A 25985-nucleotide genomic window follows, 5' to 3' on the forward strand; every position below is an offset into this window, starting at 1 on the left:
TAAGAAAAGAAACTAAATTTAAAGATAACCCAAGTGAGAATATAAAAATTCTAAGAGCACTTTGACATAATTTATTTTTCAGTTCCAAAAGAACTAATCAAGTACTTGAAATATGAAATAAAGAGATCTCGATAACTTATGTCATGAATGAAATACGATGGAATCGAAAGTAAGATAACCAAAATAAAGTCAATATTGACATTGTCTTCGGATAAAATATAGCGCTAAAGATGATAAATAATTACGAGGATCATGAATCAAAGTCTATCAAAGATTGTAGACAAAGTGAAAATTGGCCAAAATGAATATATTCAATTGAAGAAGAATTAAACTCACTTTACAAGTGACTCAATTTTGAACATGTAGTCCCGACACCTCAAGGTGTAAAACCAATGGGATATAAATGAGTTTTTATGAAAAATCAAAATAAGAATGACATAAAGTTTAATTTGTTGCTCAATAATTTTCACAAAGACCTAAGATTAATTTTGATGAAACATATCCATTTGTAGTGGATTTAATTAATTTTTTAATATTTGATTAGCCTTGTAGCATATGAAGGGCTTAATTTGAACATGATGGATGTTGTGACATCTTACTTATATGACTCACTTGATAATGATATTTATTGAAACTCGCTAAAGGATTTAATATCTCAAATATATATAATTTTGGATCTCGAGAAAGCTACTCCATCAAATTGAACAATTGTCTCAATGAATACTTGCTAAAGGAGAGATATACATATAAATGCACATGTCATTGTATCTTTATGAAAAAGGTTTAGAAAATCATTTTCTATATGTGGATGACATAAAATTATTGGAATTCTTAAAGAGATTCCAAAATTTATAAATCTCTTAAAGAAACGGTGTGAGATAAAGGACATAGAAAAAACAAATTTATGTCTATGTTTACAAATTAAGCATTTGGAAAGTAGAATATTTCTACATTAAGAACCTTATATAAAAAAGGTATTAAAACGTTCGTATATAGATAAATATTGCCTACCCCTATGATGTTAGATAATTAGATGTAGAGAAAGATCCTTTCAGGCCTCGAGAAAAGGATGAAGAATTGCTTGGTCCGGAAGTACCATATCTCAGTGCGATTGGAGCACTAATGTACCTTGCTAATTATACACGTTCTAATATATCATTTGCGGTTAATCTATTAGTAAGATACAGTTCTTCACCCACACGAAGACATTGAAACGAAATCAAACATATACTTCGTTATCTTAGAGGTACAATAGACATGGGTATGTTTTATACCAAAGTATCAAAACTCGAATTAATAGGTTATGCAGATGCAAGTTACTTATCAGATCCTCACAATGGTAGATCACAAACAGGTTATTTGTTTACATGTGGTGGTACAACTATTTCACGGAGATCGGTGAAATAAACAATATCAGCAACTTCATCTAATCATGCAGAACTTTTAGCACTACATGAGGCAAGTCGAGAGTGCGTTTGGTTGAGATCCTTAATCCAACACATACAAAATACTTGTGGTTTGTCTTCTGGAAACATAAATACAACGACCATATATGAAGATAATATTGCATGCATCACTCAATTGAAAGATGGTTACATTAAAGGAGACCGAACAAAAAACATCTCTCCAAAGTTCTTTTTCACTCACGATCTTCAGAAGAATGACGATATAAACATCCAACAAATTCGTTCATGTGATAACCTTGCAGACCTTTTCACAAAGTCACTCCCAAGTAGAACTTTTAATCAACTAGAGCAAAAGATTGATCTTCATCATCGAAGAAATGATCCCTCAGCTGAGGGGGAGAAATAAATTTATTTAAAAGGATATGTACTCTTTTTCCTTTACTAGATTTTTTTCCCAATGGGTTTTTTCTAGTAAGGTTTTAACGAGGCATATCCAAAACAAACATCCGAGGGGGAGTGTTATGAATAATTGGATGATTGTCTCCCAAGCATCTTATTCCTTATTTATAATATTTTGTATTTATTACATTGTCTGTATATTATCCTATAAATAGGACCAACCTAATTGTAAAAGAAACACCAATGAAATAATACATAATTATTTTCATCTTTCTCCCTTCTATTTTATCTTCTTTAATTTCTTCTTATTTTATAACACATAAGTTATATTTGAAGTTTAAATTTTTTTTCTTTCTTTTATAATAATAATAATAATAATAATAATAATAATAATAATAATAATATTAATAATAATATTAAACATGGACACTCATTGGATATAATACGGAGTTTTAATTTTTTCTTTTTTTTTAAAGGTGTGGTTCACACATTTTAATTAGAAAAATGGTACTTATATATATATTTTTTCAAGATTGCATTATGTCTTCTCCAATAGAGACAAGTGAAATCATTTTTTCAATTGTTGTTTCTATTAATTAGGATTAGGAAAATGAACACGTTTCTCAAAGTTCAAGTCAAGTAGAAATTACAACACAAGAACTTAAAAATGAAAAGGATAATGTTCCAGTTAATGACGTTGGAATTGTTAAGAGGAAGAGAAAGATAAACACCATATGCTTGGAAAGATTTTGATAAAGTTGAAATGACTAAAGAAATGTCTTTTGGGATAAGGGGTCAAGTACACTTGAGAAGGCATGCTGATATTTGCTTGCTAAAGAAAGTGAATAAGACTAAGGAAGCAAAATCAACTTGTCATTTAATTTAAGCCTTATAATATAGGTAATCCTTTTATCATTTATTGTGTTAGATACTGTAATGAGAAAATGAGGAAAATAATTGTCACTTCAATTATGTTTCATGAATTTTCTTTTAGTTATTGAGGATGATGTCTGGATCTGGAGTTTTCAATAATCACCTTTCTTCTTCAAACTTATGAAAATCCTTGATTAATGTGCCTTCCTTTTCCTATCAGAGTAGTGTGTTCTTTATGTCATCCTCAATCTTTCATTTTTCTTTGTCTCTTTAAATCACTTTCGTTTTAGATACCATTTTCAATCCATGATTCATATTTCATAGTTTTCATTCCTTTATATTTGCAATAGCATATATATATATATATATATATATATATATATATATATATATATATATATATATATATATATATATATATATATATATATATATATATATATATATATATATGAGGAGAGATAAAATAATATTCATTAATTTTAACCATTAGATTGAGAAGAATTAATGGTCAAGATCAGTGGCGGAGCCAGGAATTTTAGGTAGCTTGGGCAAAATTTTAAACCGCGAGTTACATGTGACATAATATATAAATAATCATAAAATGTGCTACATAAGAGAGATGAAACCTAATCTGTAAATAGTGTGCTAAATAAAATTAGGAGGTAAATGCCCTCTCCGAGACCTCTTTGCGGTGAATGTTCGTATAATATCAACATTTTTAAGTGACTTGAATATCTCTCATTCGGTGTAACATATCATCAAGTCATTGAACCACACATCGTTGATCTTGTTGCGCAAATTAGACTTGATAATCTTCACTGCTGAAAAAGCTCTTTCGACGGATGCTGTCGACACCGGCAATATCAAAGCCAACTCAATGAGTTTGTAGACCAATAGAAATACCAAATGTTTCTCAGTTTGAACCATCTTCATAGCCAAACTTTGAACATCTTCACAAGAAGTAAATGAAGCATGCCTTTTCACTTGATGTACATAAGTCTCAAGTTGCTCCCTTATTGTTCCACGATGTCATACCCCAAAATTTGCCCACCACATTTTTATACTCAAGCTCATTTGAATAGAAGAAGCTCAAGATTTGACTGACTGTACACTCTCCTAAACAACAACCCTCAAACTAGGGTTTTGATCTTTTCAAAGAAAAATCAGGTTCTGATACCTCCAATGGACTCCATGGTCTCTCATATGCCTCAAAGGATCCTCATTCCAAGTTGCAAGCTATGATTCAAAGGATTGACCACTCAACTGCTCAAACGATCAATAATCGACAGGTTAACCTAAAAGTCAAACTATGGTCAAACCACAATCAAAACTTCTGATTTTTGGTTAACGTCCTCATTTTGAAGTATCATTCACCATTTGATCAAGGATTGATCATGGTTCATCAAGAAAATATCAAGAATAAACAAATACAAAAGTTTCTGAATTAGGGTTTCTAGGTAAAAGTCAACCGAACTTCGACCAGCCATAACTCTCTTATACTTTCTCAGAAATTCCTCAACCAAAGCTCATTCTCAAGGAAATTTGATTCTCTACAACTTTGATGTCGGGCCCAAGGTCAAGAAATGCTTTCGCATAAGAGATATGAGCCAATACATCACAGGTCCTTCTAGAAGATCGCAAAAAGCTATTTTTTGTCAGGAGCCATATCATCAAGATAAAATCTTCAAATGCAAAAAAGCTTCCAAAGTGGCTTGTAGAAGACATCTTGAGCTTTCCAAAAAGTCCTAGAACACTTCCATATGATAAAAATCGAACGAGTTATGACTTGCACAAGTTGGGCGATTTTGAGAAAGTGCACAAAAGGCAAAGTGGAGAATTTTGAGTTTCTAACCAAATAGGCTTAAGTGTTGGTTTTGGAACTTGATCCATAGACCATCCACGACCAATAGTCCCTTATATTTTTATTTTTTATTATTATCATTTATTTTTACTTTGAATTTAATTACTTAAATTCAATTTAAATTGAATAAAATAATGGAAATAATCAAGGATTTGCATGGGATTATTGAGAAATATATGGAGATTAAATCAATAGAATTTCGTGGAGAGAGAAAGGAGCAAGATTTGTCTCAAAATTAGAAAGTTTCATATGATTTTTGAATCAAATCTCCTTTATTTCCAATCAAAGATTTGAACCACTTTTGTTAACCTAAATGTCCCATATATATATCTAAGTCTGTTCAGATCTAGGGGAGACGAAAATTAGAGGGGAGCTGAGAAGCAAGAGCTAGAGTTCTAAACATCCAAAGTTTACCGAAACTAGGGCAAGAGAAAAAGCGAGTTTAAGAAGGATTCAGGGCCAACAAGTTACACCAATCATCTCCAGAAGTCCCCAGGAGTTGATCAATAGCACCAGCCAGTCTCTAAGCATTCCATAAAGGCCTCCCTCGATTGCACCGGTGAGGTAAGTTTCTTGAATCGTGAACTTTTTCATTCATGGCTTGTAAGTGGTTCTAATGCATATAAACATGATCATGGGGAAGTTTAGGACTGTTTTGAACCATCGTTCAGGGGTTTACGCGCCGGAGTGAGTCTTTGCCATGGTTAGGGCGTTAAAGGACGATCCCTGCGTTTTCATACCTGCGGGTGTTATTATCGATAACTAACTTTTCCATTGAAATTGCAGCATGAGAATTAGCGGATCTGGGCTTTTCGTTTGTCTTTTTTGGTTAAGCATCGCAGGTTTAGAAAGTCTCCATCGCCGGAGAAGATGAATAAACCGCCGCCGGCGGTGACCTGAAGATGTTAGGGCACGGTCAAAGCACGCGTGGCTCGTTCATGATGTTTTATTAGATGGTCCACCGACTCAAATTTCTCTCCCACTTTTGATTGGCTGCTGCGCAATAGTGGACCCCAGTTTGAATTGTTTGTTTAATTTCACATTTGTGATATGTTTTCTTATTTAATTATAATCGTTGGTCCCTTTAACAACAACTAACGTGCAACACAATGGCGAGAAACATATGGTTATAACCACTGAAACCTGGGTTCGATTCCAGCTATCTGCAATGTTTTTTTTCTCTTTAAATTCATTCTCAGATCCAGCGCTTCTCAAGTACACATGTCTACCATATGCCTTCAAATCAGCACCACCAGATCGCAGTCTAAACAGATCCAACGTTCTAGAATATGCAGTTGCACCATGGACATTCACAAGGCATCCACACTTGATCCAAAGCTAAGTTTTCCTTTTAATTTATTTATTTATTTTTTAATTAATTACATAAGCCTTTTTTTCTTTTTCTTTATTTATTTCTTTTCTATTTTAATTCTTTATTTAAACTATTTGAAAATATCTTTTGAATAATTATGTTCATGTCCTTTGAATTTATTTAATCGAAGATCCGATTTTTTTTAAAAGAATAATTGTTTTCTAAATATTAAAAATCTTATTTGTGGTACATATTTTTAATTAATTAATTTAGGGTAATAATTAAGTTTTTGGGCTAATTAAATGTTTTATACCTTTAAACCCTGATTTTATTCTAACTATTTTTCATGATCACTAATCACTGTCAGGTAGGTATTATCCCCTAACATACCCTTACAAACCTCTTTGGGTCACAATAAGTTTTCTTAAAAAACCTTTAGGGTTTGTAAACCTTTAGGGTTTGTGATCAATAGGGTTTAGATCAGTCAATGCACTAACCTTTCTCTTCTTCATTCTTGATTTTTTCAGGGTTAATCAAAGATTCTCCGATTACGCACCATCAGATTAAGAAGCTAAGTTCTGATTCCCCGTCTTTTGTTTAAATATCATTTTAATTTTAATTCTTTTTCCTTTTGATTAAAATAGAGTTTGTTCCAATTACCAATGAATTTGTTACGCACTCACCCTTATTTATTTTCCTCTTAATTTGTAGAGTTGACCAAGGGTTCGAGGAAGATCAAGGTTCAAGATCAAGATGATAAAACTAATTATTGATTTCTCTTATTTCTGTCTTTTAATTTCCCCCATCCCCGCAGGTGTTTATTGTAATAGCGTAGGGCTTTAATTCTGCCTTTATTTCTCTGTGTGGTTAGTAAAATAGGGAGTGCAAGCCTTTAACAGAATTAGATCACTAATTACAAGATAACAATATCTGAATTAATCACGTGATTGTGCCACACACACACCTTTAGGGTAATCCCTCTTGTTGCCTTTGTTGCTTGTTGCCTTATAAACCTGTTGCCTCTAAGTATGCTAAATAGTCAAAGTCCCTCGATTCCGAGGATACCTAAAGCAATGTTGCCTTCAAAGTTATTGAAACTCCCTCGAAGTTGCCTCGGTAAAAATGTGACGATTGTCCCAATTTCTAAGGTATCCTCGCATGATGCCTTAAATGACTATTATATCCTTGCCTTAGACTACCTGCCCTCTTTATGGCATGGGACAGTCTTATGGCGAACGATAATTCGATGACCCTTCACATCCAATTGAAAGGCTTCCTGTCCTCTTATGGCATGGATAGATCCTTTCGCTTGAAAAGCTAAAAGAACGAATTTTCAAACTTAGGGTAGTTGCTACTAATTGCTTGCTCTAAAAATCAAATTACTTTTCACACTAATTTTCAAATACTTACCAAAAAGACTACGCTTATTTACAAGCTAAAGTTCTTATCCGAATTTCTATTCATACACAACTTTTCAAACAAATCAAACATTTTCAAAGTGAGCTAAGCAATTAAGAGCCCATGGATAACCATGGATGCAAAGGGTGCTTTACACCTTCCCTTTGTATAACTTACTCCCCGAACTCAAAATCTTTCAAAAGGTCTTTCCTGTTCTTTTAGCCTTTCCTAATTGGATAAAATAAAAGTCGGTGGCGACTCATGCTTAACCGCGACATTTCGATAAAAAGTCAGTTCACCGTATTACACACGATCATCATTAGAAAAGTCTGCATGATAAATATCAGCAAAACGAACAAGCTTATCAACATCAAACTTGGAAAAAGAGTTTTTGGGGTCAAGACATGAGAAGTAATCCAGCACAATGTTACTTCCTTCACTAAACCGGTGATCCATCTCCACACATATTTTTCCAATAGCAACATAAAAAATCTCTGCACGGTAATGGTGAAGATTAGTGACAGTCCTCCCTTCTCTTCTTGAACGACCCCGAACCGGTATTTCTTCATCCATGTTTGGCACCGGAATACTTTGAGCAACACAAAATTCTTGGATGCAAAGGGTGCTTTACACCTTCCCTTTGTATAACTTACTCCCCGAACTCAAAATCTTTCAAAAGGTATTTCCTGTTCTTTTAGCCTTTCCTAATTGGATAAAATAAAAGTCGGTGGCAACTCATGCTTAACCGCGACATTTCGATAAAAAGTCAGTTCACCGTATTACAGAACTGGCGACTCTGCTGGGGATGCTTTCAAATAAAAGAGGGGTTACCTTAAAGTTTATGATTCATTTTTAAATTGTTTGATTTGTTTGCTTTATTTTTAAAGGTTGTTTTAGGTATTTAATTGTGTGAAAGATCCTAACCCGGATCTGAGAACCTTAGGTAAATGGCATGAGACCAAGGAGACTGCACAGCGTATACTGATGTGGTTGATATGGTGGCCATCGTTAGTGTGACACATTTGTTTGTCCTGGTGTTCCTTGGGATCCGACTTGAGGAAACACTTGGCTGCTGCGTGGTGTCATTAAGCACTAATTTGCCCCTAGAACCCTAGTTGAACTTGACTTTGGCCTATTAGAAAGTAGCGAGATGGCTGGCTTTGGTTCCGACTGAAGTTGATTGATACTCGAAGCTACACTCATATGGACTAGACTTTCAGGACCTTCTCGGTCGGTGATTCGATTGCCGAACTGAGATAAGCGCCTTCGAGAAAGGTCAATGATATGAGCTCCCTAGAACCCGTCTTTACATAGGACAGGTTGAACCAACTAAACTTCAGTGGGGAGGGTACTTACCTACAAACTTCATGCGAGCCTTTAAACCTAAGGACACTTGTGTGACTTGTCTGTGCTTGCTACTAACCCTTTGGTTTTCTTGCAGGTTTTTCTTGTGGGACTCACTAGTCCTTACTACTGTTGCACCCCAATTTTTGACCTCTGAGATCCCATAATTTTCTAAGTGTTATGATCATTATTGTTATACCCCAAAATTTGCCCGCGTCTTTTTTTTCAAAGAGAAGTCAACAGACTTCTGTCTAAAAATTTGGAGTTTTATACAATCTTGGATTTTTATTTCATAAATATCCTGATTTTATGAATACTCAATTTTTAGAATTTTTTATACAGTATTTTGGTTCGCTGTTAAATTTATTCTTACATAAACGCCAAATACTGTTTATCACTTCATACACTGTTTATTTGAGATTTATTTTCAGATAAATAATGCTGACGCAGTTGGTACAGAATTAAAATTTGCAGGCGTGGAGTCCGGGTTTCAGATTATACTGGTAACAATTAAATTATTATTGGTTTTATTTCCCACTAATTTTTATTTTTATACTATATTATTTTTTCAAAATCTCTTTCTTTCTTTTTAAATATCTTCCTTTCTTTTCAAATCTCTTTCTAGCTTTATTCTATACCCCTTTTCTTTTCAAAAACTACCATACTTTTTTTTTCCAAATCCTACTACTATTCAAACGGTACCATTCCATCTCCAACGTCTCTATCTCTCTCTCTTTTCACTCTATAAATACTCCTCATTTTTTCCATAAATTCTCACATCAAATTTCACTCATCTCCCAAATTTCTCAAACTTCTATCTCATAATTATTTTCTCTTCTTCCCCGGCAAAAATGACAAAGTGGATGGATACGTTTTTTCTTATGGTCATCACTGTTTTGGTGGTGATCATGTCCTTTTTCTGTCTGCATAGTCCTGAAAAATGTGGACCTGGGTTGCTTACACTCCCGTTCATCTATATGTTGTTATTTATAGCATGGGTTTTTAATCGTCATTTTTAAAGTTTGTTGTATCTTTCGCTTTCAAATAGTGTACCGTTTATTTTATTTGTCGTACTGTTCATTATATTATGTAATATTTGTACTGTTAGTATTAAATGTTGTACTATCTGTCGTACGGTAGTTTAATTATCAAGATAATATTATGTGTGTTAAATATTTATTTTTCTGTGCATTAAATATTTTTTTAAGGTTATTATCGGTAATTTCGTTCGCGTACAATATATTTTATTTATTTATTATGTTTGTGTTTTTCTAACAGCTCAGGTAAATAAATTTTTCACCATTAACACAACAAAAACAAAAAGAAAAAATTAACTTTAACTGTTAAGTTTTCACTTTAATTGTTACGTTAATATCCGGACAGCTAGTTACCAGTCAAACCCGCTATCAGCGCAATTCTCCGTGTTTGTACCATCAGTCAAATCAATTTTTCGCACTTCAAATTTCCACGATTTTGTTCTAGAAGTCTTCTGATAATCACGTGATCAACAGAGACTCAACACTGCATAAAAATCAGGTACGCCTAACTGTCTCCTACACAAACAGTCCCTAACTAGGGTTTTTGTTTTTTTTTCCAGGAGAACGAGTTTTTGAGACCTCAAATGGATTTCATGGATCTCCATATATCTCAAAGTACCACCACGAAAATTTTCAAACTTCGATTCGCTCGGACGCACAGTCAACAGCTCAAACAGTCAACAGACGACCAGTTTGACCAAAAAGTCAACAGACAGTCAAAAATGCAATTTTTTTGTCAACATCCATATTTTGTCAAAATATTCATCATGTGATCAATGGTTGATCATAATTCATCAAGAAAAGTTCAGAAATCGACAAAACTCAAAATTGCAAAATTAGAGTTTTTTACATAAAAGTCAACTGAACTTTGACCGACCATAACTCTCTCATAATTTATCAGAAAAATTCCAACCAAAGCTCATTCTCAAGGAAATTCAATTCTCTACAACTTTGATGTTGGGACCAAGGTCAAGAAATGCTTCCGCCTAAGAGATATAAGCCAAAACATTACAGGTCATTTTCAAAATCAAGAAAAAGCAGTTTTTTGTCAAAGCCCATATCATCAAAATAACTTCTCCAAATGCAAAAACGCTTCCAAAGTGGCTTGTAGAGGACATCTTGGGGTTTCCAAAAAGTAAAAGAACACTTTCATAGGATCAAAATTGAGGGAGATATGCCTTGATGAAGTTCACCTTTTCTGGAAAAATGCATGAAACAAGTAATGACCAAAATTTTTTTTTTTTTTCAAAAAGGCCAATTATTTTGTGATTCAATCTTGATTCTCATATGTTTAAAGATATTCACAACATATCCATGATTCATGACATTTTTATTTCATTTTAATTAAATTTTATTCATTTAAAGTTTAATTAAAGTGAGATAATTCAAAGATATTATCAAAGATGCTTATGGTTGCCAATCAAGACCAATTCAAGATGCTTAAAGATATTATTGCAAGATTGAAGAGAATAATACTTGAGTGATTAAACTATGGTTAAGTTTTTTAACCTAGCATAAAAGAATATTCCATTCTTTTTCCACAAAATCAATCATGACAATTTCCACTTGCAAGGCTTTATGATCATATCTCTTTGCCTATAAATAGAGCTTCATTTTCTTCATTCAAGGAGAGGAAAAAGAGGGGGAGGAACACAAAGAACAACAATAATCACCACAAAGTCATAGCTTAAGTTTATATTTTTGCAAAAGTTTCAAGAAACTTGTAAAAATCAAGGCTCATTCAAATAGCCACTTTCAATCAATTTCAATCACTCTATTCCACTCTTGGGACATCATAGAGTAAGTACAATATAATTTTTAATATGTAGTAGTGTTAGGAGTTCATGAATTAAAAACTCCATATTTATGCATATTTTCAATTTCTCAAAAAAAAATGTTTTAATTTTAGTTTTAAGTTGATAGAATGTTTATTTAATTTTTAATATAAAAATATTTTATTTATTTTCATAATTAATTTATTTTGCTTAATTAATTAGTAATTATGTAAATATTGCTTTTTTTAATTATTTTCAACCAATCAAAAAACTCCAAAAATATTTTCCTTTTAGATTTAGGTTTATATTTTTTATAATCTAATTCTTGACATAAAAAAGAATATTTTTCTTGTTAAGTTTAATTATTTGTATAATTATTTGTTTAATTAGTTTGTTAATTAACTTAAAATCAATTCTAAAAAAATCACAAAAAAAATCGAATTAAGTTTAATTTGTTTTTATATTTATTTTTGTATATTACTTAATATTATTTCTTATCTTTTTTTGTCCCGAATTGGAATAAAAGATCAAATATGGCAGAGATTGTATGCAGTTGATTTAAGACTTTTGGAAATTTATCGTGTAGTCGCTATGATTCTATCAAGCTTCTGATAAATTTTCATTAACTTTAAATCCGAGATCATCATTCACTCACCATCGATCTTCACTAACATCGTGGATATACTTGACTAGCTTCAAGATGATTCGCGTGCTAACATACTAACAATTAACTTTAAATTCCGCATTTTATTATATTGTTCTTTATATTTCTTGCTTTATACTTTATTTTATCATTCATCGTGTTTATGTTTATGTTATTTTCTCTTTGTCCATTTGGACATATTATTTATATTTCTGCTATTTTTTCTTTGTCCATTTGGACATATTATTTATATTTCTGCTATTTTTTCTTTGTCCATTTGGACATATTATTTATATTTCTGCTAATTTTTTCTTTGTCCATTTGGACATATTATTTATATTTCTGCTATTTTTTCTTTGTCCATTTGGACATATTATTTATATTTCTGCTATTTTTTCTTTGTCCATTTGGACATATTATTTATGTTTCTGCTATTTTTTCTTTGTCCATTTGGACATATTATTTATGTTTCCGCTATTTTCTCTTTGTCCACTTGGACATATCATTTATGTTTCCGCTATTTTCTCTCTGTCCATTTGGACATATTATTTATGTTTCCGCTATTTTCTCTTTGTCCATTTGGACATATTATTTATGTTTCCGCTATTTTCTCTTTGTCCATTTGGACATATTATTTATGCTTCCGCTATTTTTTTCTTTGTCCATTTGGACGCATTGTTTATGTTTCCGTCATCTTCCTTTTGTCCACTTGGACCATATTTTTACCTTTGAGCTAAAACATTAATAATCAAGATAAAACTTTAAAAAAAAAGCACTTTGCACACTTGCACTTCTATGGTTTTCCCTCTTATTACTTTTTTTTAATCATACCATCATTTAAGAAAAGTATTAAATGCATAGGAAAGATCTTATAAATTGAGAGTAGATAATTCCTAATTGCTTGCTCAAACACTTTCATTTTCAAACAACGTATTTTCAAAATTTCTTATCTATTTTCAAAACTTTCATCTGGTATTTGAAGGGCATTATTCCCGGTGAAACTCTTCAGAGACCTATGTGACCTATTGTCCATCTTCACTTCTTCTATTTTCAAATCAATAAAGCATTTAAAAAGTGAGCTAAGCAATTAAGAGCCCATAGATAATCATGGATACAAAGGGTGCTTAAAACCTTCCCTTTGTATAACCAACCCCCCGAACCCAAAATCTGTCAAAAGGTCTTTTTCTGTTCTTTTATGCCTTTCCTAATATATTTGGATAAAATAAAAGTCGATGGCGACTCTTGCAAAAATAAATAAAAAATATCAAAGACAAAAAAGAGCAAGGAGTCAGTTCGCCTCAAAAAACCGAGTTTACAACTACCTTACGCTTTGCCTAATGAACTGCATTCACATGACATCATGACATCATGACATTATAAGCATAACATGATTTAACTAACCCTTTCAAGGATCTTAGGGATTTAGGGCGCATAATTTCAGGTACCTCTATCAAAGGTTGATTTCCCAATCAAGGGGCAAGAGGATTTATTTTCCTCTGGCCACATACCTTCCAATTCAAAGACACAGTACCTATCAAGAGGCAAGAGGATTTATTTTCCTCTATCCATGCATTTTCAAATTCAGAAGTATCCCGAATCAGAGGCGATGACCCACTTGATATGGTGAGCTTGATTCTTAAGGAAGGACGCCTAAAAACGAAAGCCAAGGCTCTTCAGATGAAGCTGTGACTGATTAAATTTCTAATGTCGCTAACTAAATTCCCAAAGTTCCTTGAAAACATTTCATTTGCATTCATAACATCGCATAACAGGTTTCCTATGATGGATTTCTCATCCTTCCTCGCTGTTTATTTCAGCATCATGAATCTCGAACAATCAATTAAGGATCTCCAAGCTCAAAACACTGAGTTCCAAGCCTTGATTTTGAATTTGTCCAAGGGGCAAGAAGAGCTGAAAGCCATGCTGACTAAAAAGAAGAAGAAGAAAGGTAAGAAGACTCAGGTGAAAAAGCTTAGACCGATCTTGCAACTCAGGGATGCTGAAACTTCTGAAGACAGTGATGAGGATAAGCAAGATGATGATGCTAGTATCAAAACTGATGTAAAAAGTAACCATGATTCTGCCAAGCCTTCTGAAGAAGAAGAGGATTATTATCATGAGGACGAACATCCTGATGACAAATACAAGTTGTTGGAGGAACGTATGAAAGCCATGGAAATTCAGAAGGTACCTGGACTGGATTTTGAAGATCTAGGACTCGTCTCTAGAGTTGTTATACCTCCAAAATTCAAAATTCCAATTTTTGCAAAATACGATGGAGTCTCTTGTCCTAAGCTGCACTTGAGGTCTTATGTAAGGAAGATTCAACCTCATACTGCCGATAAGAAGCTATGGATCCACTTTTTCTAAGAGAGCTTATCTGGAACTCAATTAGAATGGTACTATCATTTGGAAAGCACCAACATCCATACCTGGGAAGACTTGGTTGTTGTTTTCTACCAGCAATACCAATACAATGCTGACCTCGCACCAACTCGCATGCAACTACAAAGCATGTCTATGGGACCCGAGGAAAGTTTCAAGGAGTATGCTCAGAAATGGAGAGATCTAGCTGGAAGAGTTAAACCCTCCTTAGCTGACAGAGAATTGGTCGATATGTTTATGAGTACACTGACCGGTCCGTTCTATAGTCACTTGCTGGGTAGTTCCTCGTCTGGGTTTACTGATCTTATCTTGACTGGGGAACGTGTCGAGAATGGCATCCGAAGTGGTAAGATCCAAGCTGCTACATCCTCAGGTGTTACAAAGAAGCATTTCAATGGGAAGTCAGATTCCAATGAGGTGTATGGTCAGAAAAGGAGTAACCATGACCAATCTGTTGGGGCAGTTTTGATCTCCACACCGACACCTCAAAAAAGTCGCAAAAACAAGCAAGACATGCCTAGGCGTCAGTTCACAAAGATCAATATGTCATTGGCTCAAGCATTACAACACCTATTGAAGTCAGAATTGATCACTTTAAAGGATCCCCCTAAGAATCCTAGTACTTCTTCTCGTAGCTATAATCCCAATGTGAGGTGTGCATATCATTCTGATAGTCCTGGTCATGATACGAATAGCTGCTGGACATTGAGGAACAAAATCCAAGATATGATCGATGCTGGGGAAATTGAATTTGATCCTCCTGAGGCTTCTAATGTGACTGTTAATGTTGTGGATGGCTAGAAGGATGCGCTTTCAGATCATTAGTTTTACTTTTCATTCGCTGATTTCTATTCTGTTTGTTTAAACATTCGACTTATGATAGACATTAGCTGTTTTAATAATCATCATTAGTGCATTGCATATGTTTGTCTTGAATAATTTATTTCACTATCACTCATTTTAAATTATGTCTTTACTTTGCGTATGTTTTATGATACTCAACTCATGTTAAAGTTGTATACCTTTAAAGGGAGGATGACGAAAATGATACCGCAACCTCATACAGTATGCTCTTGAACAGACCATGTTGACGATGTACAGGCATTGTTTCAATTCCTAAACAATGGAGATATAAGGATGTTAATCCCTCGTCAACCCATTTGAGCCTAAGAAGTTGAAGTTTCTTTCTTGTACTAATTAAAACCCTTGATCATAACCTGGGGCAGGGTAATTCTCAGTTCATTTGGCTGTGCAATCTATTTTAAGAGAATCATTCAGTACACTTTTCAACAAAGGTTTCAATCACAAGCGTTCATCTGCACACATCAAAGAAGTGTTGGAGATGTCAATCAAAAGCCAATGATGGTTCATCAATCATTAAGCAAGGCAGTCAATATCTTTCAAAAAAACATAATGGAAAAAACATATATACAAAAAAGGCCTGCCAAGTCAAAAATCAAAAAGATGACTTAGGCAAAAATCAAGGCATCCCGCTGACTGTAAGCTCAAAATAGACAGTTCAGGCAAAAGTTAGGGATATCAAAAAGATGAAAAAAGAGAAGTCAATAAATTCCTGAACGACACAATGTTGTGACTACCAAAAGGAAGAAGTGACTGTCATCTCAAAAGTTCTCTTTGCTTGTGAACCATCATCATTATCAAAGGTGCAAATCCAAAAGTCTCTTGGGACCTGAATGCATAAGTTGAATTAACTGAGCTTAGGACTGAAGATCATCACGAAGAGGGGTGGGTACAAATAAACTTTGAGCCTTTATCCTTTGTTTCTTAAACTGTGAACCAAGCTACATTACAACCCTTGAAATTCCTAATGGAAGCATGGTTAGTTCGAAAGAATACTGTCACCAAAAGGTATCCTGACTCCTTAAGGTTACCAAAAATGCTGAGTCGATATCACGTTTTTACAAATATCACATTGTTACAAATAACATGTTTTTACAAAGAGCACGCTTTTACATCTCCTGTTTTAAGGTTTTTCAAAAAACTCAAGACAGACGTATGCATTGCATCTCATGAATTCCTTATTAAACATATTCTGCTACATAATTTCAAATGTTAGCAACAGAAAGAATTTGCACAGGGTACAACTAATGACTAAAAGTTATCCCGACAGACAAAATCACTTCAGAAGCAATGTCTCTTATGTATACAAGGGGCACGACACGTTTTGCCCAATCAATCGAGGGCAATCAAGTCAAGATTCTGAGAATCTCTTAAATGCCAAAAAAGTCAAAGGCATAAATCCCAAGTGGATTTCAAACTATTTCATGATCAGTCAGGGGCATCATACTAAGTACTAGGGGCATGTCGCCCATAGTGTACATCTCATAAAGTCCTCACGAGGCGAATCTTTCCAAAGCTCCTACTAGCAGGGGCAAATCTATACAAGTCCAGTTCGACATCTTGATCAATACTCAGTGACGTGTCCTAATCAAATCCAGGAATGATAGTTACTATAATACTGGGAGCAATATTCAAGGCATCCAGGCCTTCCCGCAATTCCGATTTCACAAAATCATATCCCCACAGAGCAATCCTCAAGAAGATATCTTCAAATGTTCTCATCCAACAAAAGACATAGCTCCTCAACAGAGTTCACATCTTCGACATCGCCGGTTCCCCGACACCTTTCTCTTCTCCAACATGGGTCACTAATACTTTTTGTCCCCAATCAGGGTACATCAAGCTGCTGATCATCCCCAAGTAGAAATTATAAATCCCCACCAAGCGTCTCCAAGATAAGATCAACAACAGAAAGATCTATCTTCTCAATCAAGACAACATAAATCATATTCACATATCATATGTCATAAACATATTCATACATTGCATACATTACCTCATAATAAATTCATACATAACACACAAGTTTCTCAGTTATTTTGAGAGATTCGTTGCATAATACATGTATCATGACATTGCATAAAGACTAACTTTACCTTTTGCAGGATACAAGTACAAGCAGATAAACAAATATCTATGATCTAATTCAGTTACTACGAACGGTACTGACACGATCATCTCTCCAAGACCTAATTCGGCCACCACGAATGGTGCTGACACAATCAAAGAAAGAAACAGACTTAATCACGACACGCAATTCAGAAAAGACCACGACAACTGAGTCACGATAATGGAATCACGACAACTGAGTCACGATAACGGAATCAAGACAACTGAGTCACGATAATGGAATCACGACAACTGAGTCGCGATAATGGAATCACGACAACTGAGTCACGATAACAGAATCAAGACAACTGAGTCACGATAATGGAATCACGACAACTGAGTCACGATAATGGAATCACGACAATCGAGTCACGATAATGGAATCACGACAACTGAGTCACGATAATGGAATCACGACAACTGAGTCACGATAATGGAATCACGACAACTGAGTCACGATGATGGAATCACGACAACTGAGTCACGATAATGGAATCACGACAACTAAGTCACGATAATGGAATCACGACAAAGAAGTCAATGGAATCACGACAATAGAGTCACATATTTAAATCCCGGTATTCAGTTCAGAAACGATCATAACAATCGAATCAAGACAATACGACAATGGAGTCATGACAATAGAGTCACTACAATCAATTCACTTCACACTCCCAAACATCCATATGGCATCTATCAGATGGCATCTTTAAGCCCGTCTCATATATCTTTCCCAACACTTGGACGGCATCTTCAAGCCCGTCTCCAAAAAGTCCCTTCACCATCGGCAAGGGCAAATTTTTTGGTATTCTAGTGTTCAATCCTCGTCTACCTTCAGATTCCGACAGGCACGCAAGCCAATCTACATCCTCAGGAATAAGAAGACTGAACAAGGGCAGCTGTCATACCCTAAAATTTGCCCACCACATTTTTATACTCAAGCTCATTTGAATAGAAGAAGCTCAAGATTTGACTGACTGTACACTCTCCTAAACAACAACCCTCATACTAGGGTTTTGATCTTTTCAAAGAAAAATCAGGTTCTGATACCTCCAATGGACTCCATGGTCTCTCATATGCCTCAAAGGATCCTCATTACAAGTTGCAAGCTATGATTCAAAGGATTGACCACTCAACTGCTCAAACGATCAATAATCGACTGGTTAACCTAAAAGTCAAACTATGGTCAAACCACAATCAAAACTTCTGATTTTTGGTTAACGTCCTCATTTTGAAGTATCATTCACCATTTGATCAAGGATTGATCATGGTTCATCAAGAAAATATCAAGAATAAACAAATACAAAAGTTTCTAAATTAGGGTTTATAGGTAAAAGTCAACCAAACTTTGACCAGCCATAACTCTCTCATACTTTCTCAGAAATTCCTCAACCAAAGCTCATTCTCAAGGAAATTTGATTCTCTACAACTTTGATGTTGGGCCCAAGGTCAAGAAATGCTTCCTCAAAAGAGATATGAGCCAATACATTACAGGTCCTTCTAGAAGATCACAAAAAGCTATTTTTTGTCAAGAGCCATATCATCAAGATAAAATCTTCAAATGCAAAAAAGCTTCCAAAGTGGCTTGTAGAAGACATCTTGAGCTTTCCAAAAAGTCCTAGAACACTTCCATATGATAAAAATCGAACGAGTTATGACTTGCACAAGTTGGGCGATTTTGAGAAAGTGCACAAAAAGCAAAGTGGAGAATTTTGAGTTTCTAACCAAATGGGCTTAAGTGTTGGTTTTGGAACTTGATCCATAGACCATCCACGACCCATATTCCCTTATATTCATTTTTTATTATTATCATTTATTTTTACTTTGAATTTAATTACTTAAATTCAATTTAAATTGAATAAAATAATGGAAATAATCAAGGATTTGCATGGGATTATTGAGAAATATATGGAGATTAAATCAATAGAATTTCGTGGAGAGAGAAAGGAGCAAGATTTGTCTCAAAATTAGAAAGTTTCATATGATTTTTGAATCAAATCTCCTTTATTTCCAATCAAAGATTTGAACCACTTTTGTTAACCTAAATGTCCCATATATATATCTAAGTCTGTTCAGATCTAGGGGAGACGAAAATTAGAGGGGAGCTGAGAAGCAAGAGCTAGAGTTCTAAACATCCAAAGTTTACCGAAACTAGGGCAAGAGAAAAAGCGAGTTTAAGAAGGATTCAGGGCCAACAAGTTACACCAATCATCTCCAGAAGTCCCCAGGAGTTGATCAATAGCACCAGCCAGTCTCTAAGCATTCCATAAAGGCCTCCCTCGATTGCACCGGTGAGGTAAGTTTCTTGAATCGTGAACTTTTTCATTCATGGCTTGTAAGTGGTTCTAATGCATATAAACATGATCATGGGGAAGTTTAGGACTGTTTTGAACCATCGTTCAGGGGTTTACGCGCCGGAGTGAGTCTTTGCCATGGTTAGGGCGTTAAAGGACGATCCCTGCGTTTTCATACCTGCGGGTGTTATTATCGATAACTAACTTTTCCATTGAAATTGCAGCATGAGAATTAGCGGATCTGGGCTTTTCGTTTGTCTTTTTTGGTTAAGCATCGCAGGTTTAGAAAGTCTCCATCGCCGGAGAAGATGAATAAACCGCCGCCGGCGGTGACCTGAAGATGTTAGGGCACGGTCAAAGCACGCGTGGCTCGTTCATGATGTTTTATTAGATGGTCCACCGACTCAAATTTCTCTCCCACTTTTGATTGGCTGCTGCGCAATAGTGGACCCCAGTTTGAATTGTTTGTTTAATTTCACATTTGTGATATGTTTTCTTATTTAATTATAATCGTTGGTCCCTTTAACAACAACTAACGTGCAACACAATGGCGAGAAACATATGGTTATAACCACTGAAACCTGGGTTCGATTCCAGCTATCTGCAATGTTTTTTTTCTCTTTAAATTCATTCTCAGATCCAGCGCTTCTCAAGTACACATGTCTACCATATGCCTTCAAATCAGCACCACCAGATCGCAGTCTAAACAGATCCAACGTTCTAGAATATGCAGTTGCACCATGGACATTCACAAGGCATCCACACTTGATCCAAAGCTAAGTTTTCCTTTTAATTTATTTATTTATTTTTTAATTAATTACATAAGCCTTTTTTCTTTTTCTTTATTTATTTCTTTTCTATTTTAATTCTTTATTTAAACTATTTGAAAATATCTTTTGAATAATTATGTTCATGTCCTTTGAATTTATTTAATCGAAGATCCGATTTTTTTTTAAAAGAATAATTGTTTTCTAAATATTAAAAATCTTATTTGTGGTACATATTTTTAATTAATTAATTTAGTTTAATAATTAAGTTTTTGGGCTAATTAAATGTTTTATACCTTTAAACCCTGATTTTATTCTAACTATTTTTCATGATCACTAATCACTGTCAGGTAGGTATTATCCCCTAACATACCCTTACAAACCTCTTTGGGTCACAATAAGTTTTCTTAAATAACCTTTAGGGTTTGTAAACCTTTAGGGTTTGTGATCAACTAGGGTTTAGATCAGTCAATGCACTAACCTTTCTCTTCTTCATTCTTGATTTTTTCAGGGTTAATCAAAGATTCTCCGATTACGCACCATCAGATTAAGAAGCTAAGTTCTGATTCCCCGTCTTTTGTTTAAATATCATTTTAATTTTAATTCTTTTTCCTTTTGATTAAAATAGAGTTTGTTCCAATTACTAATGAATTTGTTACGCACTCACCCTTATTTATTTTCCTCTTAATTTGTAGAGTTGACCAAGGGTTCGAGGAAGATCAAGGTTCAAGATCAAGATGATAAAACTAATTATTGATTTCTCTTATTTCTGTCTTTTAATTTCCCCCATCCCCGCAGGTGTTTATTGTAATAGCGTAGGGCTTTAATTCTGCCTTTATTTCTCTGTGTGGTTAGTAAAATAGGGAGTGCAAGCCTTTAACAGAATTAGATCACTAATTACAAGATAACAATATCTGAATTAATCACGTGATTGTGCCACACACACACCTTTAGGGTAATCCCTCTTGTTGCCTTTGTTGCTTGTTGCCTTATAAACCTGTTGCCTCTAAGTATGCTAAATAGTCAAAGTCCCTCGATTCCGAGGATACCTAAAGCAATGTTGCCTTCAAAGTTATTGAAACTCCCTCGAAGTTGCCTCGGTAAAAATGTGACGATTGTCCCAATTTCTAAGGTATCCTCGCATGATGCCTTAAATGACTATTATATCCTTGCCTTAGACTACCTGCCCTCTTTATGGCATGGGACAGTCTTATGGCGAACGATAATTCGATGACCCTTCACATCCAATTGAAAGGCTTCCTGTCCTCTTATGGCATGGATAGATCCTTTCGCTTGAAAAGCTAAAAGAACGAATTTTCAAACTTAGGGTAGTTGCTACTAATTGCTTGCTCTAAAAATCAAATTACTTTTCACACTAATTTTCAAATACTTACCAAAAAGACTACGCTTATTTACAAGCTAAAGTTCTTATCCGAATTTCTATTCATACACAACTTTTCAAACAAATCAAACATTTTCAAAGTGAGCTAAGCAATTAAGAGCCCATGGATAACCATGGATGCAAAGGGTGCTTTACACCTTCCCTTTGTATAACTTACTCCCCGAACTCAAAATCTTTCAAAAGGTCTTTCCTGTTCTTTTAGCCTTTCCTAATTGGATAAAATAAAAGTCGGTGGCGACTCATGCTTAACCGCGACATTTCGATAAAAAGTCAGTTCACCGTATTACACACGATCATCATTAGAAAAGTCTGCATGATAAATATCAGCAAAACGAACAAGCTTATCAACATCAAACTTGGAAAAAGAGTTTTTGGGGTCAAGACATGAGAAGTAATCCAGCACAATGTTACTTCCTTCACTAAACCGGTGATCCATCTCCACACATATTTTTCCAATAGCAACATAAAAAATCTCTGCACGGTAATGGTGAAGATTAGTGACAGTCCTCCCTTCTCTTCTTGAACGACCCCGAACCGGTATTTCTTCATCCATGTTTGGCACCGGAATACTTTGAGCAACACAAAATTCTTGGACATCAATAAATAAATCATCCCAACCATTCTCTCTCAATGTAGCCAATCGAGCTTTAACATCATCAACTAATTCCATAGCAAGCACAATATTAATATCTTTTGTTTGCAAGATTTTTGAAAGTTCATTTATGATACCAAACAACTTTAACATAAACTTCAAAATGAAATCAAATTTAAAGCTCTCCATTTTTTCTATCAAACCTGCTGCTTGAGATGGTCCACATCCATCTTCATCAACAATACTAAGCACCTCTAACACGGAGGACCACATCTCATCCAAATGAATCAAGGTAGTATAATGTGAACCCCATCTAGTATCCCCAGATCTAGTGAGACTAGATGATTGGTGCAAGCCCTTTCCTTGAGATGTCTCACCACTCTCAAGCCTATTCAAAATACATTGGTGTTGTGCCTCTGTCAAAGCATCCCTTCTCTTGCAAGATGCACTTGTTGTGGTTACAATCAAGGAGATATACTCAAAGAAATCATGAATAGATGAGCAACTACTAGCAACAAACACAACCACCAATTGCAAACGGTGAGCATAGCAATGGACATAGAAAGCATAAGGGTTTTCATCTAGAATCTTTCTTTGCAAACCATTAAATTCACCTCTCATATTTGAAGCCCCATCATATCCTTGCCCTCGTATCCTTGAAATAGATAATGTGTGACGATCAAGAATACCATAAAGAGCATCCTTTAGTGCCTCAGATGTAGTATATTTGACATGATGTAGAGCAATAAATCGTTCCACAACTTTTCCTTTGTCATTCAAGAACCTAGCAATATAAATAAAAAGTCAAATGTACTCAACAATGTTATATGGAGGCATGGAGAATAATATGTAATAGAAATTGGAAAATACAACTACTAACCTCAACATCACCGCCATTTGTTCTTTGACAGATATATCACGCGATTCATCAATAAGCACAGAGAATTGTCTTTCACCAAGCTCTTCCATAATGACCTTGGTAACTTCATGTGCACAACATGTTGCAAGCTCCTTTTGAATGTCACCAGAAGTCATTGTGCAATTTTTTGGCCCACGGTCAAAAGCATCTCTCACTTTTTCATCATTAGATTTTACCCAATCCACCATCTCTCTAAAATTGCCCTTGTTTAGAGAAGTAGAGCTTTCATCATGGCCACGGAAAGCAATGCCTTGTGCTATGAGATATCTAGTACAATCTAAAGAACAAGTCAAACGAATCTTATACAATTCTTCTGATTCCCTAGTTTCTCTAGCAAAGATACTTGTCACACTTTGTCTTTGATTATTATAATCATCATAGTGCTTCATACATGAGTTGTGCTTACTATTATGACTACCAATATGATCTTTGAAGCCTTTAGATGCAAGCTTCCAATCTTTAAATCCGTCTTTGTTAAAGACTTCATAACCAAAGTGTTCGGCCCTCCCGGGCGGCTTAAAGAGAAAGCAATAAAAACAATAAGCTGCATCCTTCGACTCACTGTACTCAATCCATGTATAATTCTTATACCATGCTTTACAAAACGCTCTTGAAGACTTCCCAAATTGAGTACGAGGAAATATTGCTAAATCTGGTTGCGTTGGACCCTTCAATATATATGCCCTCCTCACTTGGTCTTGAATATCTATAGCATACTCATGAATTTGTTTCCTACATCCTGGATCACGTACAATCTCAGTTGGATTAAATTCATTGGCCACATTAGGAGGTGTTTCTTCTACTTCGGCTTCCGGTTGCACAACATTAACATTCTCAATACTTGCTCTAGGAACCAAAAACTTTCTCATCTCTGAAATTTAATTATCTAGAAAAATAAAATATGAAGTTAAATTGAAAGTAAAATGGTCCGATTTTGGTAAGTAAGCGAGAGCCTTTAACTCTAAAGCCCACAACTAATTCTAATTAATTTAAATAATAATAAAAATATAACATAAATAAATAAAATAAATAAATTAATAAATTAAACTAATTGTTAGATTAAACCAATTAATAACTAAACCTAATTCACACATGTTTATACCAATTTTAAAAAATGGAGAAAAAAAAAGTAAATTAGACAAAACTAGACACACTACCTACACCTAATTGGCTAATTCTCTTTATAGTTTCAATTATTAATTTTTTTATTAAAAAAAATTGCAAAACAAAATAACACAACACTATACACTTTTTCGGTTAACTAACACAAGACCACACACTACCTAGAGTCCTAGACACATTACACATACACTACCTAGTACCTACACTTGTCCTACTTCTCTTCTCTACACTACCACCACACAACACAACACAACTTTCTCATAGTTTCATGTTTCAATTTTTATTATCTTTTTGCCTTTTAATTTACTGTGAGTCTGTGACAACAATAACTAAACACAACACAAACACAAGCAGTCAAAAAATGGAAGTGGAAATTGGAGAAATAAAAGAAGAAGATAGGGGAGATTATCACCTTACGGGTCACGACGGAGAGATGAAGCGGCAGAGTTTTAATTTTTTCAAAAGCTTTTTACCTGTAGTTTTGTAAGAAGGTTAAGGGTTTTGTTTTAAGGTTTTTTTTTTTTTAATTTCTGTTTTGATTCATTAATAATTAATTGGGTTGGGCCTGGACTATTGGTTATTTATTTGTTTTGATTTTTACACCCTGTTTTGACTAATTTTGCCCCTAATTTTATCTAAAACTCTAGTATTAAATTAGGCGGAATACAAATAAAATAGGGGTTGAGCCCGGGCGGGTACCCAGGCTAGCTGGGCACTAGAACCGCCACTGGTCAAGATGTGGAGTAAGTCTTGATATCTTACTCTTGGAGTAAGAATATCCCTCCTCATATATATATATATATATATATATATATATATATATATATATATATGAATGATTTGGAAAATAGTTTTATAGGTGGTGATTTTTTGCCATCTGTGGGACATAAATCTTAAATGATTCAAATACTAATTCTCGGTCGCATATTCTACCTGATTCGAGTCTTATGGTTTTTTCTGATAACTTTAAAACTAATGGTGCTTCTAATAAATTTATTTTTGGGGATGGCTTTTTGAAATAGTCATATAGCCTTTTTTAATGAGAGCATTGAGAAACCTACCGGTGGTGCTCGAACTGATAATGTTGTTCTGCCTCTCGAGGGGTCATTAGGGATTTACCCTCATGTCGATCCTTTATAACATGTGAATTTTATCACCCAAGATGAGCAGATACATCAACATTTTGTTAGGTCATATAGAAATATGCAACATTAGGGGTTCGAGCGAGGCTGAGATTAAGCGTCAAAACAAACTTCAAAATCTAACAATTGTGTCTAGTTGGCGCTGCCTCCACCTATAGGTCATGAAGGTCTCTCGTCTCTGGAGCTGACTGATGCAGATCGACATCATGGGTGGATCACAAATTACTAAGGAATGTCTTTGTTTTTGACATAATGATCAAAGTGGAAAATGCCCTAAAAGATATAGGTTCATCTAATGACTAAGTGACCGTCCTTGTAGACTCTAACAAGAGGATTTTTAG

The 25985-nt window shown here is 34.5% G+C and overlaps 1 protein-coding gene across 1 annotated transcript; it reads right to left on the bottom strand.

Moving 5' to 3' along the window:
• Positions 1-3419: 3419 nt before the first annotated feature.
• On the bottom strand, positions 3420-24249 carry LOC131645966 (uncharacterized). The gene is made up of 5 exons (XM_058916152.1): positions 23989-24249; positions 23342-23937; positions 23221-23245; positions 22164-23172; positions 3420-3709 (listed from the first exon to the last, which is right to left on the bottom strand). The coding sequence occupies exons 1-5, from the start codon at positions 24247-24249 to the stop codon at positions 3420-3422; spliced, it is 2181 nt and encodes a 726-aa protein (XP_058772135.1).
• Positions 24250-25985: the final 1736 nt, after the last annotated feature.

Source organism: Vicia villosa, linkage group LG2 (genome assembly GCF_029867415.1).
Source record: "Vicia villosa cultivar HV-30 ecotype Madison, WI linkage group LG2, Vvil1.0, whole genome shotgun sequence".
Taxonomy (NCBI): domain Eukaryota; kingdom Viridiplantae; phylum Streptophyta; class Magnoliopsida; order Fabales; family Fabaceae; genus Vicia; species Vicia villosa.

Coding starts and splice junctions, on each gene's coding strand:
- LOC131645966 (XM_058916152.1), bottom strand. CDS start 24,249: ATGAGAAAGTTTTTGGTTCCTAGAGCAAGTATTGAGAATGTTAATGTT. Junction 23,246..23,341: donor CAAATGGCGGTGATGTTGAG/GTTAGTAGTTGT, acceptor TTATATTGCTAG/GTTCTTGAATGACAAAGGAA. Junction 3,710..22,163: donor TGCAGACTTTTCTAATGATG/ATCGTGTGTAAT, acceptor TTGGGGTATGAC/ATCGTGGAACAATAAGGGAG.